Consider the following 18,136-nt stretch of genomic DNA (forward strand, 5'->3'; position numbering starts at 1 on the left):
AAGCCAGTGTCCTCTCCAAAGGAGACATTATAATACATGCAATTTATTACAGGCAAAGATGATACAATGTGTGTATTTTTATATTTTTTACTTAGCTGAAGGTTTCGAGCTTCACCAGCTGGCAAAAATAGATCGAAAAGATACAGCTGAAATTAATAGGTACAAGATATAAAACTGGTACAGTACCAGCTAAGTAGGTACAGTTGGAGTGTATTTAGACGTTATGGGAGACAACATGATGAGTAGATAGGAACGGTGACAGTAGGAGAGGATAGGGAATAGATCTGGGGGAGGGGAGGGGGACTGGATTATAGGGGAGAAGACAAAAGCAGGGAACTGGTTGAGGGAGGATGAGAGACACGAAGAAGAATGAACCAAAGTAACAGATGTTATATAATTAGATTGCAAGCTCTTCAGAGCAGGGACTCCTTTTCCTAATGTTACTTTTATGTCTGAAGCACTTATTCCCATTATGTGTTATTTGTATTATTTGTTATAATGAATGAATGAATTAATTTATATTATTATGTCACGTGCATTACTGCTGTGAAAAGCTACAGTATGTCCATTAATGGCGCTACATAAAAAAAGATATACATACATACTGTACATGTTTACATAAGGAAAGCAGTTAATATAAAACATTAAGAAAAAACTGTACGCATAAAACAGTGAATGCATAACAACTGTAATAGGGCTGGGAAATATATTAAAATACCCACTGGATAAAAGTGACAACGTGACAACCATTACACTAAGAATAAGCATTTCATGAATAAACTTACTTGGTTCCAGTGCCACATATTCCCTGCAAAAAATCGAGGTTTATACCAATTTTACTGGGGAAGTTATCGCTTTCTCCCTGGAGTACTGAGTCCATGGGAGGCTTCTTCCCCCTTTCTCCATTTTTTGCATTCTCTCCCTTTTTTAATGCAGCAAGTGTGTCCTTGTCATGGACTTCCAGTCTGAATCCATCCTTTGGGTGCTCTGAATCTTCTGAATCCGAACTAGACATGTTTCCTGCCGAAAGTTCCTCAGTACATCAAGAAGGATCCAGGTGAAATAATCCACATCTGCTGATGGTTAGAGCATAGAGACAGTGTGTTTGTGTAAGAGAACAGGAGGGCAGAATAACACACAAATATTCTCTGTTTGCATACTACCTCAAAGGCAGCCGTAGAGGGAACAGCAACAATAGGGTGTATGCAGGTAAATATACTGTAAATGATCGTTATGATAAGCATAAAACAAGGCAATGTTTTCTGTTCTGTATGCGTGTTAAAGAATTGTTTATTGTCCAAAACCTCCCCATGAATATAAACATACTGCAATATGAAACATGGTTAACCATAACTATGAGTATATAAGACTCAAAAGCTTCATATACCGTATACAGAATAAAGAACTAAAATACAATATTGTCTGTAGCCACCCATTACAAATGCTGCCCCTCACTTTTTATGCCGACTGACCTACAGTGCTGAAGATAATATCATGCTGGGGATAATCCGAAATGGTGAAGATACTCCATGTATGTGTCTATAAAGAGCTCTATATGCCTAATTTGGATGACATTATATTGAGGTTGAAAGAAATAAGATATACAATAAACAATAAACTGCCTTATTCACTTTCTACAAGATAAAAAAAAGAGAGCACTATCCTATTCCCCAAGATAGGTTATCTTTCCATCTTACCCTGTTTGCAATTGTTTGTTATATGCCTGAACCCGACAGTCCCTGCTTTATATTATTGGTAGGCACCCAGTACAGGAGAAATTAACTTGCGAATTCAGTCAACTGGAAAACCAAAATAGTCGTTGTTACTCTCATTGTCTGCAAAGGGTCTGTCATTAAGAGCAGCTACTGTACAGATGTGGCACAAATTGTTCAAATATATATTTTAAAATTGTAAATAAGGCCTTTTTTTATTATGGAAATACCCTACATGGTAGGTGTAACAGGGACTTATCACTGTTTCAAAGAAACTGCCTCTAAATCCAGCAGTGTGCTGGTTAATTACACACAGGTAAGCAACCAGACTCCACCTGGCTGATTAGGACTTTTAGAAAAGCTTGATGTGAGAAACAGGAGAGAGATTCTTTACTCACATTTGGGCTGACATAAGGAAAAAGAGGACTGCAGAGATTTTCCTTCACCCACAATTGGGCTGACCTGAGGAAAAGATGATGTCTTGATGCACACAGAAGGACTGTATGCTGACAGCAAGACAAGGGGACACGACCTCTATACCTGGTCACAGACATTTCCATAGCACACAAGGTTGCTGACCCAGGAGAGCAGAGAGGACTTCCCCTACAGCTACAACAACAGAAACAGATGTGACTTTCTTGTTGGACAGTTGTGTGTGTGTGTGTGTGTGTGTGTGTGTGTGTGTGTGTGTGTGTGTGTGTGTGTGTGTGTGTGTGTGTGTGTGTGTGTGTGTGTGTGTGTGTGTGTGTGTGTGTGTGTGTGTGTGTGTGTGTTTGGGGTGGTAATCAGCTTAGCTACCCAGTTATCAGTTAGAGAGGACTGGAGTAAAGGTTTCCAACGCAGAGTAAGCCTTTATTTTGTTTATTTTGAATGTTTTGCCTTGTTAAAGGAACAGGCACAATTAAGCCGGGATTTAATTTCACCCTAATCGGTCTCCATTAAATATACCTCAGCACACATCTCTTACAGTAGGCCTTAGGGCAAGATGGCCGCCTTGTGCCTGCGCTCCCTCTCCCTCCCCATCGGCGCCAGGATCCAACTTCCACCTGACTGGGGGGGAAGCTGAAGGAGGGAGCACGGGGCCCCCCATCTCCAGCTCCCCCCTGCGGTAAGCGGAAGTTGGATCCCGGCGCTGACAGGAGAAAGGAGCGCTGGCCCCCGGACTGGCAGGACCACTTCTCACCGAGAGACGTAGGCATGTGTGTGTGGTTTTTTTTTGGTGAGAGGGGTCTTACTTTTCTGGTGCTGGCCGCCTCCTGTAGCGTCATGTTGCCATGGTAACCAACGACAAATGTCGCCATGACATCATATGACGACGCATTACCATGCCGATGTGACGTTACATGCCGCTGTGACGTCATGACGCTGACAGAGGAGGGCCGCTCGTCAAGTTAATTCTCCTTAACTTTTTTTACAGGGGGGACCCAACTGCCAGCGTACAGCATTGGGCCCCGTAAAGCCTAAGGCCGACCCTTATTGTTATATAGTAGATAAAAAAAGACATATGCCCATCAAGTTCAACCTATGCTAAATTTAGACGACAAATACTTATCCAATATTTATATTGATAGTATTTTGTAAATAGACAATAATTAAAAGCCACACCCTACATGCCTATTCCACAAGTTTTTAGAGATACAGACACATTGTAAATATGGAAAACAATAAACACACTTGCATATAGGGCTCGTGGCTGCACCTTTCTGGCATAGTCCTTCTCAAATTAACACTATACGGCTTCCCCCTCTGTCACTAATATAACTAACACGAAGCTGCCAGTGAGCCGGTCAGTACATATGAACCATGAGGTCCTGCTCTTTGGGAGAAAACTATCTGGTGGCCATCTAAAAAAATGCAATTGCCCTGTTCTTAATAAATCACTTTTCTTAAACAGTGGATATCCAAGAGTAGGACCTCTGCAGTATACCCTGGTGTTGATACTTAAGAAAAAGAAGACAGTAGTTAGACCTAACTTAGATCTTTTACCATGCAACTCTACCTTTTTAGTAGGTACAGGACCTATTTTTTTGTATTCTGTTCCTAGTGAAGGTCAGCAATGCCTATTGGTACATATTTCTGGCAGTGTGTCAAAGCAGAGGCAACATGGTCACATGCTGCTGCATTAAATACCACAAATGTGTGTTGGTGGGTGGCCTTACCTTTGACAGGGCCCAAAGCGGCATGCTGGCAGTGGGGCCCCTCCTCCTGAAGCGTCATGGTGTGAAGCTGGAACGTGACGTCATGTCGCCATGACAACGTGACGCTGCAGAAGGAAGGCCGCTCCGCATAAGGTTAGACCCGCCTGCTCGCGTCCAAACTTACCTCCCCCAGCTATACGCACCTCCCCCAGCTACAGACATACTCCCCACCCTCTCCTACCTCCACCGTCCCTACTTTGGGGTGAGCAGCGGTGCGGTCCTGCACTGGTTCGGGGACTCCCCAGCTCCCTCCCCCAGCTCTCCCCTGTCAGGCGTAATTTGGATCCCAGTGCTAACAGGGGGAGGGAGAGGAGGGAGAGTGGGGCACCCCAAAGGCGTCTTGCCCTAAGGTAGACTCTGGTGGGTGCTTTCTTGAAAGATGAAGTGGTTGACCAACATGGCGCTATCGTACAAAAACTCCCTTTAAAGTCAATTTGAGTTTCTGTGCAATGGAGTCTCGATCTTCACTATTGCACTTTAATGTGTAACCCCCCATTTTGGATAACTAGGGCCTTAAGGGAATGACTGTGTGGGCCCACACAGAGTCACGCCTCTACCTCATCACATGGTGCTGGGTTGACTCAGTAGAAGTTAAGTCCCACCCCTTTCTGCCTGGAGACAGTAACATCAGACTAGGCTATAAATAGTAAGGGGGAAGCTTCTGGAACTCAGATCCCAGGAGGAGTTGAAGAAGAGGGATCTCACTGTCTATAGTGTATATAAGTTCATATGTTTAGGATATGATAAGGATTCCCTTTTATTTTTTTTTAGTTAGGGAGAGAACCCTGTTTAAATAGCTTCCCACAGACATGGTACCATATTACTCTAAAGGTTCGCAGAGAGACAGCCTATGTCCAAAGGAGGCTCCCAAGCCACAGCCCCTGGGCATAGTTGGACCTGCCCCATCACAGGTTCCATAGGTAACTTTCATCCATAAGGGCCCGTGGTTGGGGAGGCTGATCACAAAAGGAATAGTACCAAGGCCCATCAGGGGCCCAGTGGGTATGGAGCACTATCAGCACCAAGAGCAGAGGAACTCTGTAGGTAACATAAGAATTATACAGCCACAGCACCTTCCTAGCGGGCTGAGATGGGGGCAGCTAGGGAAGCCATAAAAATAGTATAGCCAAAGGACACTCAATTGGATATACTGTACAAGATACCCTATGTATAATAAATGTGAAACTGTGTCTAAAAGGTAATAAAATGGCTGTTTGAATTAATAAAGTTCCTGGCGCCCATCATTCCTTACCAACGCCCAGCATGCATGAAGCCTGCACCCTGAACAAGGTACTGTAATGCCGTCTGAGTAGCCAATAATACAGACTGATGTAAACTCCCTAAGAAAACGGGAAGGGAAGGTTACAAATGAATACACCCCAATGACACTGCTGATGCTAGCAATCAGTTTCAAATCTGTGAGGCCAGACAGGTTTAGCTTTTGAAACCTGGAATCTCTTTTACAAACTACTGAACTAGATAATGTACAACGACAAAAATAGCTAATTTTACTCTATACCAAATTGAGCACTGTTAAATTGGAATTGAATATCTCCTGCACCAGTAGGCAGTTTTCCCGCACTGGGAAACTCAAACAAAATACGTTCAGCAATGTTTAGCATTTGTGCACTATTGGATACCAGCCCACAAGAGGTTCTTATATGTGAGGTATCAAACCCATTGTATCATTCCACACCATAGAGTAGGAGTGGCCAACTCGAGTCCTCAAGGGCCACCAAAAGGTCAGGTTTTAAGGATATCCCTGCTTCAGCACAGGTGGCTTAATCAGTGGCTCAGTCATTGACTAAGACACCTGTGCTGAAGCAGGGATGTCCTTAAAACCTAACCTTTTGGTGCCCCTTGAAGGACTCGAGTTGGCCACTCCTGCAATAGAGACGACAATGAAGGTTTTTATCAAACTGTTTAGAGATTAAGAGGTTTATTCAATAAGCTCTGGTGCGATCATCCGAAAATTTGCATTTAAGTCAATATTTACTTTTTTTCATTCTTTAAATATTTATTATAAATATGCAAAGAAAGTATTTCTTTCTTACAGGAATAGACAGTAATAGAAAGCCACACCCTACGTGCCTTTTCCCTATGTCCATTAGGAGATGCAGCTCACATTACTGTTTTCTAGATTTACTAAAACACATAAAAGACCTGTGCCATGTACCTTTCCTGTATAGTCTATTATAAATAAATACTGTACTATAGAGCAGTGGCGTGTGAGTAATTTCTTAGGCTTAGTCATGGCGGCGCGTGCTATGGTGTGCACGCCACACACCACTGCACAGCCCCAGTGGCTGTGTGTATGTGGTTGCGCAAAGCGCTGTGACACATACGCTAGCAGGGAAGACAAGAATAGGAACCTCACGTGGTCACGTGGTCGGAGCACAGCCAATGGCAGGGCAGATATACTCTGTCACGGCCGCACCCACCCCTGATGGTTCCACCCCTCCGCTCTACCCTAGAGCTCCCCTACAGACCGCCGTTAGCGGCCGTAGTCTCTGCACGCGCCGCCATGCCACCAGGCACCAGTGCAGCAGGGAGGACTGCGGCCGTAGGCTTATGGTGAAAATCCAACACTGTGTTGTTTTCCCTTATAGGCTATTGGTCCTGCATTAAATGCAGACATATGTAACGCATACCTTTTTTGTATATCATTAAAAACGATTTAATAATAGACCATGAAATACATACCAACACCTTAAGTCAATAAAGATGGAATTTTTTGATATTTGGAAAGGTTGCTAATTTTTGACGGACCTGTTCACAAAAGGCATATGACCAAGCCAAAAAAAAAGAGACTATTTACAGTGGAGATATGTTGGCGATATTATTATCGTGCCACATGCAAATCAGCATGTAAATCAGTCATTTATGCGAAAGGATGTGCCTGTGTTGGTCAGGATTGGGGATTAGTAATGCTTTCAGTCTCTCTGGCTGCAGCAGAGTTATTAATTTATCCCAGCTGAGCTATGCCTTAAATATCAGATACTGCCCAGCCTTCATTGCTACAGTAGCTGTAATATCAGAATGCAGCCCCAGGCCTGGTTTACTTGGAGCTTTATCTGACTGTGTTGCCTGACACTTACTGGGTTCAGTATGCTGCCCTCTGCTGGGCTGCCAGACATTGCTTCACGCCTGAGTCCTCCCATCCTCCACTCCCCTGGCTCCAGGCATGTTACGCCTCCGTGACAAGTCCATAGCGCTTACATTCTCAGGGTATATGTGAAGAAATAAACAAAACACACCGACTGCAAAAAAAAATGCTATGCTGTGAAGAAAAAAACATTGTGAACGGTAAGCAATCCCAGTCGCGTGGTGTTGGGGGAAAAAATCAAGCGTTTTCTCAGGTATGTGTAAAGCTACAAACAGCAACAGGATCGCTGCTTAGATTCAACTCCAGATACTTACAATCAAGAGGGAAAAGATAGACTAATAACCTTTTATATAATAAAAGATAGTTTAGATGTGTTATATAAAACGTTATTATACTACTTTCCCCTCCCGATTATATGCATCTGATCAGCCATCCTGATGCTGTTTGCAGCTTACAAGATGTTTGATTTTTTGCCATCACTGAGCGAGTGGGATTTTTATCGTTCACAATTTTTTCCCCCACAGTATAGCATTTTTACTGTATGCGTATTTCTTCACATATACCCTGAGAATGTTGCGCTTTGGGCTTGTCATCGATTTGCTGTACAGGTGCTGGGAAACGTCTTTTGAAACAGCGGAGTTCCTTCTCTTGGGTTGTACCATTTTTGATATTTTTTCCCTTTATTTTCACTCATTTGTGATTGTATGCTTAGTCACTTTACCATTTGTCATAGAATGTTTTTCTTTTTTGTTGACGGTTACGCTTCCGGGCAGTGACTCAATGAGTAAAGACACTGACTGGCACTGAGCAGGGCACTGAGTTTGAAGCAGGGGAACGTGGTTCAATTCCCAGTGTTGGCTCCTTGGGACCTTGGGCAAGTCACTTTATCTCCCTGTGTCAGGCACCAACAACATAGATTGTAAACTCCACGGGGCAGGGACTTGTGCCGGCAAAATGTCTCTGTAAAGCGCTACGTAGAACTAGCAGCGCTATACAAGAACATGCTATAATTATTATTATTATCCTCTCTCCTGGCTCTGGGAACAATGCCTCCAGCCATTCACCTCCCTGGGTAAGCTACGTTCACATGTCCAGCCCCATCTCTCCTGTTCCCGGTTAAGTCTGTCCGTGTCCGGCTGCGTTCCCCCAACTATTCGCCCCGGCCCTCCTTCTCCCCCAAACTTCGCTCTTGAACCTTTTCACTGCTATGGGCATACATTACTGTCCAGATAAAGTGCTTTTTGGGCCTCTTACATTCCTATTCCCTAATCATAGTGTTGCATCCTTTAGTATGCCCACAGGAAGAGCAGCCCCGCAGCCATGGTTCCTCACAGGTTTCCTCCACTAGGTGTTTTTCCTGTCCTGTCATGTACTATTCGTGAGTCTGAGGATGTATCAATCATTTTGGCCTCTTACCGTCAACCCTACATCTTCTACATCTGGGTAATAAAACCAAAATTCCTAAACAATCAACTGTTACCAATCATTACCTACACACACACACACACACACACACACACACACACACACACACACACACACACACACACACACACACACACACACACACACACACACGTGAAAGGCTATGCCTCTATCTGTTGTGTGGGGGAATAGCAACTCTGGTCCTGGCGTCCAGGCTCCCTGACTGCAGCAGGGTTATTAATTAATCACTGCAGTGCTATGTCCTTAAATATCAGAAACTTTCCAGTCTCCATTGCTAGCTGTAAAATCAGAATCCACCCTTCCCTTCCTCCTCCTTTTCATACTTCCTTCTGGTTGGTGAGGGCCTCTTACTCCCAGCCCTACACATTCTACGTCATGGTAATAAAGTTCCTAACTCTACCAATTGTTACCTACGTACGCACAGGACAAGCAAAATGACTCATTCACACGGTTCATTAAATTTAGATTTCCATCGATATCCAGCTACTGCGAAGAAATACTGCAGATTTGTATTTCCTACCCCAGGATGTCATCTTGGCTACTGTATGTACTGTACATAATGACCACCACATACAGTCAATATAACACTTGACAGCCTGGACAAGATGATGATAAATACAGTACATAAACACCTAGGCTACCAAGGGGTTAATATTGAAAAATATTGTTAAAAAATATGTCATTATGTTTATTGTAAACCCACTCAAATATCTCTTTCATCCATTTGGATTTTTCGGCATGAGTTTGGTTTATGATTCTGGATTGTGAAGCTGGCACTTGTTGCAAAATAAGCTTGAAGTCTGTAGAAACAAAAACACAATGACCTTGCACACAGGATACAGCACAGATAAGAAACTCAAAAGTGTGCCTGCATGCCTTCCACAGGTCCCCAAAACCTGCTTCGCACCATGCAGTGTTAAAACTGCAGGTAATGATTCTGGCAGGTGAGAAGGAAAACCAAGATGGCCTCTGGTTGCATCATTGGCAATGAGCCAGTCAGTGAGGGGAACATTGTTGTGATGCACAGCTTTCCCTCACTGATGGACTGTCACTGCTAGTCCCACAAGACATTGGGGAAACCCTGAATCAGAGGGTTCAACGTGATAAGGATTTGTCTGTATATAATCTCTTGCATGTCTTAGACAACCCTGCCTTTCACCATTATCACCCAGCACACAAAAAAAATTATATATATATATATATATATATATATATATATATATATATATATATATATATATATATATATATATATATATATATATATATATATATATATATATATATATATGTTTGTTTGTAAGGTTTGCTTTCCAGATAACACTCTTTTACCCGTATTAAAATCAATAAAGATGTTATTGGAGCATTTGTCATACAAGAAAGTTGACAAAAAAATGTATCACAAATTGGTTTTCAAGGGATTAATAGAAAAGTGTATGTCTGTTTTAATGTAGCATCTGTAGACTTCCAAGTAGCCCAGCATTGCTGAAGGAAACTGTTACTAAATACTGTAAGGTTTCAACTGCATGTAACAAAATAACCAGAAATGTAAACTAAGGGGAACATAAACTTTCATGTTCTCTAGCAGGTTTCAACAGACCAGCCTTCACAGGCAGCCATTACAGACATGTCACCTCTGACTCATATTCAGTCAATCTCACAGATTTGGAGTCAATCTCACTGATGTTAAACCTCAGAGGTCTCAAAGACTTCAATGGAGTCTCAATGATAGAAATTAGTACCTTCCCATTAAAATACCATACAGTATATCGTTGACATCTCTACCATACTGCTGAAACAATTTGGGGATATGTATCAAAGTCTGTAACACGTAGGCAAAGGTAGAGCAAAAAAAAACTGCTGCAGACTGAAGTCAATTGGATTTGTTTGCTTTGATAAACCTAGCAGCTTCTCTTCTCCCTTTTTGCCTTGGTTTTGCAGTTGGGATACTTCAATGCATATCCCCCATACGTTCCTGGGTAGTAACACTAGACTGATAAGGGTTGGAAGGCACAATATTCAGTCCTCTAATAGATTCGGTTCAACTACATTCTAAGTTTTCTGCATCACACAAGATGGTGGAACAGTATTATAAAAGCCTAACTTCAGAGATCCTGAAGGGTGTCACTGATAGCATGTAGGACTGCAGTAAATGGACACACCCTAGTTTACATTGCACTGTACACGGCACCGCTGGTGATGGTGCCACAAACTGAGCCTAGACATTGAAGCAATGTGGGTATTCCCCATTGATACAGGTGAAACGTCTGGATCATTTTAGTGTATGTAAGGCAGCAAATAATAACATAAGGGAGGCTATAAACAGGGAGCTACAGTAAAAAGCTACAAGAGTTAGTGAAATATTGCAGGAATAGGATCTGAAAAAGTAGGGGTGATAGTTACTTAGACTAGACAGGCATACACTTAAACAGATATAAAAGATGCAAAAAGGATACATATATAGCAGACGAATTAATATATTTTATTTGTCCCCTAGTTTTGCTGTGGGGGGTGTGGGGGGGGGGGGGGTTCTGGAAGATAGATCTTTTTACATTTAAGAGGGTTTTTTTTTTTTTCAATCCAAGTTTAATATCCACTAAAGTTATACTATTTGTGCTATTTTAGCCCTGCAGCCATTTATCAAACACATTTCCAGCAAATGTTAGGGATTTGCTCCACAATTACTTTGTTGATGGACATTGATGTCTTAAACCAATGTAACACAGATTTTGTTTGGAACAAGGGCAAGTGGTTAATTCTGCACCAAATAATGTTGTTTTTGTGTTATTGTGGGACCCATTGTGCCTTAATAAAGAACCACCATAAATTAACATCAGAATTATGTTGCCATTTCTGCAGCCCTGACTTTCACCACATCAAAGCCTATTATACATCTCACGCCATTATTTCCTTTTCTTTTAGATATCTGTGCTAAAAACAATTACAATGAGCTCAAGGTACTAACAAAGCATTTGATACCTTGAAAAGAAAAAAACTATTAGAAACAACGTATTTCTCCCTAAACTCTCTGTACTACATGTATCTAGTAAATGGTTGCTAATTTGTAAACTTGTATTATTCTTAAATGCTAGTAGTCTATAACTGATCTGCAGACAAACAGGTAGCACATTTATTACAGGAGATGCATAAGTATAAGAGAAAACTTCACTTACTGATAAAGCACACAGGAGCTGAGAGACAGTCCAAAAAAAAAAGATACAGAGGCACCAACACAAGCCACAAAGTGACACAATGTTCAAGTCTTCAAGGCACTGTTGAGTCAGGCATGAAGAACCAACGCAGAGCAGTAGTGGTGAAGCAGTCTAGTAAATCCCACTGTCTAAAACCTCATTTGCAAGCCTTTGCATGCCATTGGATGGACTGTCTGTCTTTATAAGTCACGTTACAAGAGTTGTTTTGGTTAACCCTCTGTGCTGATGAGAAGCACTGGAAATATGTATTGATACTGTCTTTAAGCAGCATTTTAAAATGTTTGAGTAAAGGTGTTTCTCTCACTGTATCCCCTTTCCCTCCTTCATAAAGCTGTCCTCCTATACTTCACTGTATCACTCTACTACAGGCACCCAACACAATACCCAGTCTCTTCTGTAAGCTCTTTCATTCCCCTCCTCCTCTTATACCTCCCATCTTTTGATTCTGAGTGCCCATTTTTTAGAGCCCCCCCTCTCTTTCTTGTCTGTCCACTGCTGAATTGTACTCTTTCAGCCTTTTCTGTGTGCATGCCTACTGTATTTCAACTCTGCAGCCACACACACAAACACACTTTATACTCTTCTCTGCACTGTCTGTGGCTCTTAGACTCAGAAAATTAAAACCACAGTGCATATACATCAACACACACAGCCCAATGATCCACTTTGCATAATATCTTCAGTTTAAAGGAAACATCTGCCTAAAACAGAAACCCATGTGACTGCAAAGATAGACTTCTTTGGTCACTGTACCACCCATACAGTAGTGAATGTTAAGATAAGACTGCACATGACCCAACCCCAATGAGGAACTGCAGAGCAGTCTCAGCATTGCACCACCAAACATTCTGTACATCAACAATGCTCAGTTTTGTGCACTATGACTTTTACCTTGATATGGGAGGGCTCAGTATGTGGGGCACTGTGCCTTCACTGAGCCAATCAATTTTCTGTATTGTATGAGCAGAAGAGATAACCTGAACATATTAAAACTTACATGGCCATATCAAGGAGTTATTTGGACAATCATGTATTTTTATGATTCCTAATTTGAACATCCCCTGCAATTACTTCATTGTGTTTATTGTCACCCAAATACAGTATGATCTTAATAGCTACATGAGAGGCTGCTGTGACACCTAATTTTTTATCTCTGGTTGACTCGTGTTTTGCGAGCTTCCATTTACACAACCGGATTCACAGAACCCTTACAAATGACACTACAAGTTGTTTTTTGGTGATCTCATGGAGAACATGTATATTAAAACACCATCCTAAATAAAATACATACAATCTGGCTTTCTTTCCACTTCGTTCTGTGCAGAAGTACAATTATGCTACGCAGTATACTTGTGCTCCTTATATTTGCTTCTTTTGTTGGGGGGCGGGGGGGACAGTCATAGACAAAACTCAATTATTGTCAGTGGATTGAAGTGGGATTTTTACACTCAGAGTACACCTGCTTTTATTTACAAACTTCCATTTCTGCTTTCTTTTTAAAGAAAAATGGACTCTCTTCCCATTCTTCAAGCATAATACTGCTTAAAGCTAAAATACAGTCCAAGAAGCTTTGTTTAATGAATGTCAACTTTTTTTTAAATCAGGCACAGTACCACTACTTTAAACCTCTTTGACAACTGATCATTGCAGGTTATTTCTGTCCAATTTCTTCCACCAGCATGGAAGGTGTTAATATACAGGGAATTCAGCAGCTGTCGCACAGCAGATACAAGAGGAAGTACAGCATTGAAATGATGTGCAAATAAGAGTCTCTGCAAACAGAACTAATGTGTGAACCCAGAGACTGGAAAAAACAGTGAAAGGGAGGGGGAGAGTGACAAACACAACACTGTATTAGTCTCAGCCGTGGCTACTCCATATGCAGGGGGTAATTCTACGTGCCAAAGTGGAGGTTCATGCTGTTCTCGGATGATATTCCCCTTCAACTTCAATGGGGATTTCTGGCCAAAAAACGGTCCAAACGCCTGCTTCACCATATAAAGAATAAGCCCCCTTTTTTTGTATACATCCTCATAAACTAGTGGGTCAATTTAGCCGGACACATGCTGGGCCCAGTGCTAGATATACCGTAGATGCCAGTTCAGCTGCACCAGGGCCTACAACTGTTCGAGGCCCATCCTCCCACATCCTCCCACATCCGGAATGCTGTTCCGACACTTATTTTAGGAGCCGGCAGTTCTACAGGCCCCTCTCTCTCTCTTCCCCTCCACTAACCCTTCTAGGCACTACCTATGTCTGCTGGTGCCCTGCTGGAAGGGGCCAGCCCCAGTGGGCCTAACATGGCAGTTAGGCCCCACCAGAAGTCAGGCCCAACTTTCACAATGGCCGCCTGGGTAGGCTCTCTCTGCTGCCTAGCCATGCACGCACCGCTGTACAGGGGAAGAGAGAAGGGGAGGCCGTTTTTTTTAACATGCACGGGGGCCCAGAGTCCACCAGTTCCGATCCTGGCTGGGCCCTTAACCTCTTGGCAAGTTCTGAGTTGTGCAACAGACAGAAAAGTAGAACACTGCTTCGAGAGCCTTTTGTGGCCAAGGCAAAGTAAACTCTGGGTCCACATCTGGAGCAAAAACTGCCATCTGAATAGTCATGGTCTATCGGATCTTTCCTGTACCGTAACTCATATGTTGTTCCAGGAGCTGCTGGCATTATCTGTGAGGTGCTAGCTATTGTCATTCTATACCGGATTAAATAGTCAACTTGCCAACTCACACATAAAACCAAAGCAGCAGCTATCTATGTAAAGGGACAGTCTCACTTAGCAATATGTTGGAGCTGTAACAATGAAATCACTCAACTTTGTGACATTTTCTCCATTATTTTAACTGGTGCGTCAATTTAACATGTGTTTAACAGCTCTACAAATTCAGACCCGTAAGGGTGACTGTGAAGAGCACAATAAAATGATGTGCAGTACCCACTTTTTTCATGGAGGGCAAGTTAGGGGAAGGATGTTACATCAATTTCATAGCTGCAGTGAGCAGGGCTCCATTTTAGAAAATCAAAAGCTACAAGGGCCATACTGTATTTACTTAGCAGTATACCACACTTTAGGCTCTATCCAGTAAACCTATATTCCATACATTGTTTTTTTCACAAAATTCTGTTAAAAATGTATATTTCTATGCTATTAACAGTAATACTCATTTGTTTATTAGTACATTCCAGATAATGTTTTGCATGGTGGTTTTCGTCTCACAGGAAGTAATACGTTTCTGGCCTTAATGACTAAAGGTGCTGTTTGAACTCGGCAATAAATATTGCATTTGCAATTAAGTGGAAACACTTTGCCATGTAACACAGTGACACACATTCGCTGTTATTTTAATGGTTTATTCATAATTAACCATGTTTAATTGTTTTGCAATGCTAACCCCAACATGCTTCAGTTGAGGGGTTAACTATGTATTTTATATATATATATATTTAAGGAATGTCATGAGGGACAACAAGGCAGAATGTTGTAGAACAACACGGTCATAATTATTGTTATGATATTATGAAAGTCAGGAACAAAACAACCTGGAGAGATTATTTTTCTTATCTTAACCTTTGACTCATTAATCTGCGAATTGTAAAGTTAAAATGCAGCGACGTCAGCCTCTGAGTATTGCAATCAGTGAGGTCTGGGTGCTCTGAACTAAAAGAAATGACATTTTAATGGTAAAGTCCTGATCTTTATAAGTGATGCTTCATTTAACTCTAGGGCACGGGTAGCTAACTCCAGTCCTAAAGGGCTACCAACAGGTCCGGTTTTCAGGATATACCTGCTTCAGCACAGGTGGTGCAGTCGAAGACGGAATGCGCCACCTGTGCTGAAGCAGGGATATCCTGAAAACCTGACCTGTTGGTAGCCCTTGAGGACTGGCGTTAACTAACCCCGGTCTAGGGGATAGTGAGATGCTAAAAATAATTTGAGGCTTTCAGTAAATCCGTGAGTCACACTGAAAGAGAGAGAGTTGCCATGTCTGAGGTTGATTTATCATAAACTAGAACCTCTTCTAGGCCAATCTGACATTAAATACCAGGCCCCGGGACACTGAGTTGATATGATTTAAACCCAGAAGCCCATAATGGGCTGTTTTTAAAGCAGTCTGGTCAAAGCATTATTTGACCATTTACTGTTTTGAATAATCCTTCTGAGATGCAGTCAGCACATCATCAACCACTAGCCAATGCTTTAGTTTACCAGTGCTTGGTAATTATAGCTCTGTTGTGCTGTATTTGCAGTTTCCACTGGAATCAGTTCAGGAAGTATCCTTTTTCTGCTTTCTTCCTGAAAAACATTTTCTCAAGCAATGAAAGTGAATGGAAGATGAAGAGATCTCCTGTAATTTTTTTAAAATTAAAGTTGCATTAAGAGGATTGGGCCAATAGCATGCGGTCTGCTGGACTGTCAAGTGTTTGTGCTAAACGTAACAATGCACTAGTGATTTTTTGTGTTAAACATCGTCATTTTATACGTATAGTAGTTACAATTTCAGGAACAATTGTAATTGGGCTTAAAAAAAAACCAACAACAACAACAACAGCCACACAATATTGTATGGTAATTCAATGTGTAGAGGGTAGAATAATTCTTGTATTGATAGGGGACAGTAAATGATTCAGTAATAAAAGCAGGAGGAAATCTAAACCACTGCAGTATTTTCCCATTAGGCAAACTAAAAAAAGATGTATCTACATTATATCTCTTCCTATAACACCTTCTTCATTTTCTTTCTCATTTGCCTTTGCCAGACATTGTTCGGTATATGATCAACAAGAAATGCCTATTGGCAAATGCAATAAAAATGGTGGCGAATATTAAGTATGCTAATCAATCTGGTACTTCAGGGGTTAATGTGGCTACAGTTTGATTTTAAAAATACAAATAAATGTTTTACAGCCTGTTAAACCCCTGACCAGCCATCATTTTAAGGGCATTTGTTTTGCCGGAAAAGGGAGTACATTTTGGCTATCCTGACACTAATGTAAACAGGACACTTTAAAGGCACTTCCAAAGCAATCCTGAGATACCTCTGTGCATCTCAGAGAGGGGTGACAGCCAGGTCACTACTTAGTTGGAGGACTTTATTAAAATGAAGAAATTATGGGCCTGACAGTAATTCATAACAGTAAGAATTAGAGATTTGTAATGGTTGCAAAGCGACGAATGTAATAAGGCCAACCCCTTCATTTCTAGCACGTGATAAGGGACAGATATCCATTTGTCACTCAAATTATGAGCAAGTTGGTCCAAATTAGTCTTTTTTACATCCATCATAATCACCTAAACCTATTTATATGACTCAAATGTGTCTAAGTATCTAGGCCACAAAGTTATGAGGTCTTTCATATTTCTAGGAACCCTTTTAAACGTTAAAAAGGGGAGGATATTTTTTCTAAATCGTAAAACTGTTGTTTCAATTGAAGAGAATGGTATATAGGTCTTGCCCTGGAGTTGTGAAAGCATAATTCAACAGAGGTGTGTTTTGGGATTAAAAACGTGAATTTGCATCTTTCTAGGCTATGCCAGTGACCTCTCTGGGGAAAACCTACGACATATATGCTAACATGCTGTATAGGGATTTCTGTTTTGTTTTTATCCTGTTATTTTAAGAAACTATTTTTGATTTTATTGTAATTGTATGTTCTTGTAATCTTTTTCTGTAATCTAAAGCACCATATTTTTAGATATATTAAAACATTTAAGTGATGCTTTGGGCTCTGAATGAACTTTTGTACGCTCTGTAAAGAGTAATTTATATTTTCGTACACATTTTGCTACTCAGATTTTTGTGTATTAAGGGCATTGTTTTTCAATAATAAACAAGGGCCTGAGTACCTGGAAGATATATATTAATTACATATTTTTGCATATTTCTTGGGTGGTGGCAGTGGATAGATATGATTGTAATAGAGTTAGGGGTTAGTATTAATTCATTGAAAATACCTTGCGCAGGGAAAGGTGAGTTGGTTAGAGTAGCCATGTCTATTAACCCTGGTTGCATATATACAGTAAGTCATGTGCTCACTTGTGTGCTATTCGTGACAGATGGTATATTGGGACGGATTGAGGGGAGATATTGTTTGAGGGACCTTTGCGAAGGTAAAAAGTGGGCCAGCTTGCGAGCTGTGTATTAACCGTTGTCCCATATGCATGTCACGTGTTCACATGGGTGTCGTACATGACAGCAAAAAAAAAAGTATGGCCAAAAGCAGTAGAATGCATACATATATTTCTAGACAATAACTAGACATATTTCTAGTTATTAAATGAAGAAAATACAATCTTTAAAAAAACAAAAAAAGTCCTCTGACTCGAGACTTTAATATGAGTAATTTCATATCTTCATATACAGTAGGTATAAATCAAGTACGTATGAGCAGCATGATTTTCACATTTATAACAATGCTTCACTTATTATTATACATAGATCCTACACAGGAGGTCTTCAGGAG

General features: G+C 41.2%; 1 protein-coding gene across 5 annotated transcripts in view; it reads right to left on the reverse strand.

Annotated features, from left to right (window-relative positions):
* Positions 1–12,240, reverse strand: part of LOC142491497 (transient receptor potential cation channel subfamily V member 1-like) — a 48,555-nt gene extending 36,315 nt beyond the window's left edge. Inside the window, exons 1-4 of one of the 5 annotated variants that reach the window (XM_075594158.1) lie at positions 11,636–12,240; positions 5,163–5,250; positions 2,111–2,174; positions 786–1,073 (exon numbers count right to left, since the gene is read on the reverse strand). In XM_075594158.1, the coding sequence (XP_075450273.1) occupies positions 786–1,015 (230 nt within the window). In that variant the 5' untranslated portion in view covers positions 1,016–1,073; positions 2,111–2,174; positions 5,163–5,250; positions 11,636–12,240. Of the gene's footprint in view, positions 1–785; positions 1,077–2,110; positions 2,175–5,162; positions 5,251–11,635 lie in introns of all 5 variants that reach the window. The other 4 variants (XM_075594160.1, XM_075594159.1, XM_075594156.1 and 1 more) reach the window with 4 other exon arrangements.
* Between the last annotated feature and the right edge of the window lie 5,896 nt (positions 12,241–18,136).

Source organism: Ascaphus truei, chromosome 3, assembly GCF_040206685.1.
Source record: "Ascaphus truei isolate aAscTru1 chromosome 3, aAscTru1.hap1, whole genome shotgun sequence".
Taxonomy (NCBI): domain Eukaryota; kingdom Metazoa; phylum Chordata; class Amphibia; order Anura; family Ascaphidae; genus Ascaphus; species Ascaphus truei.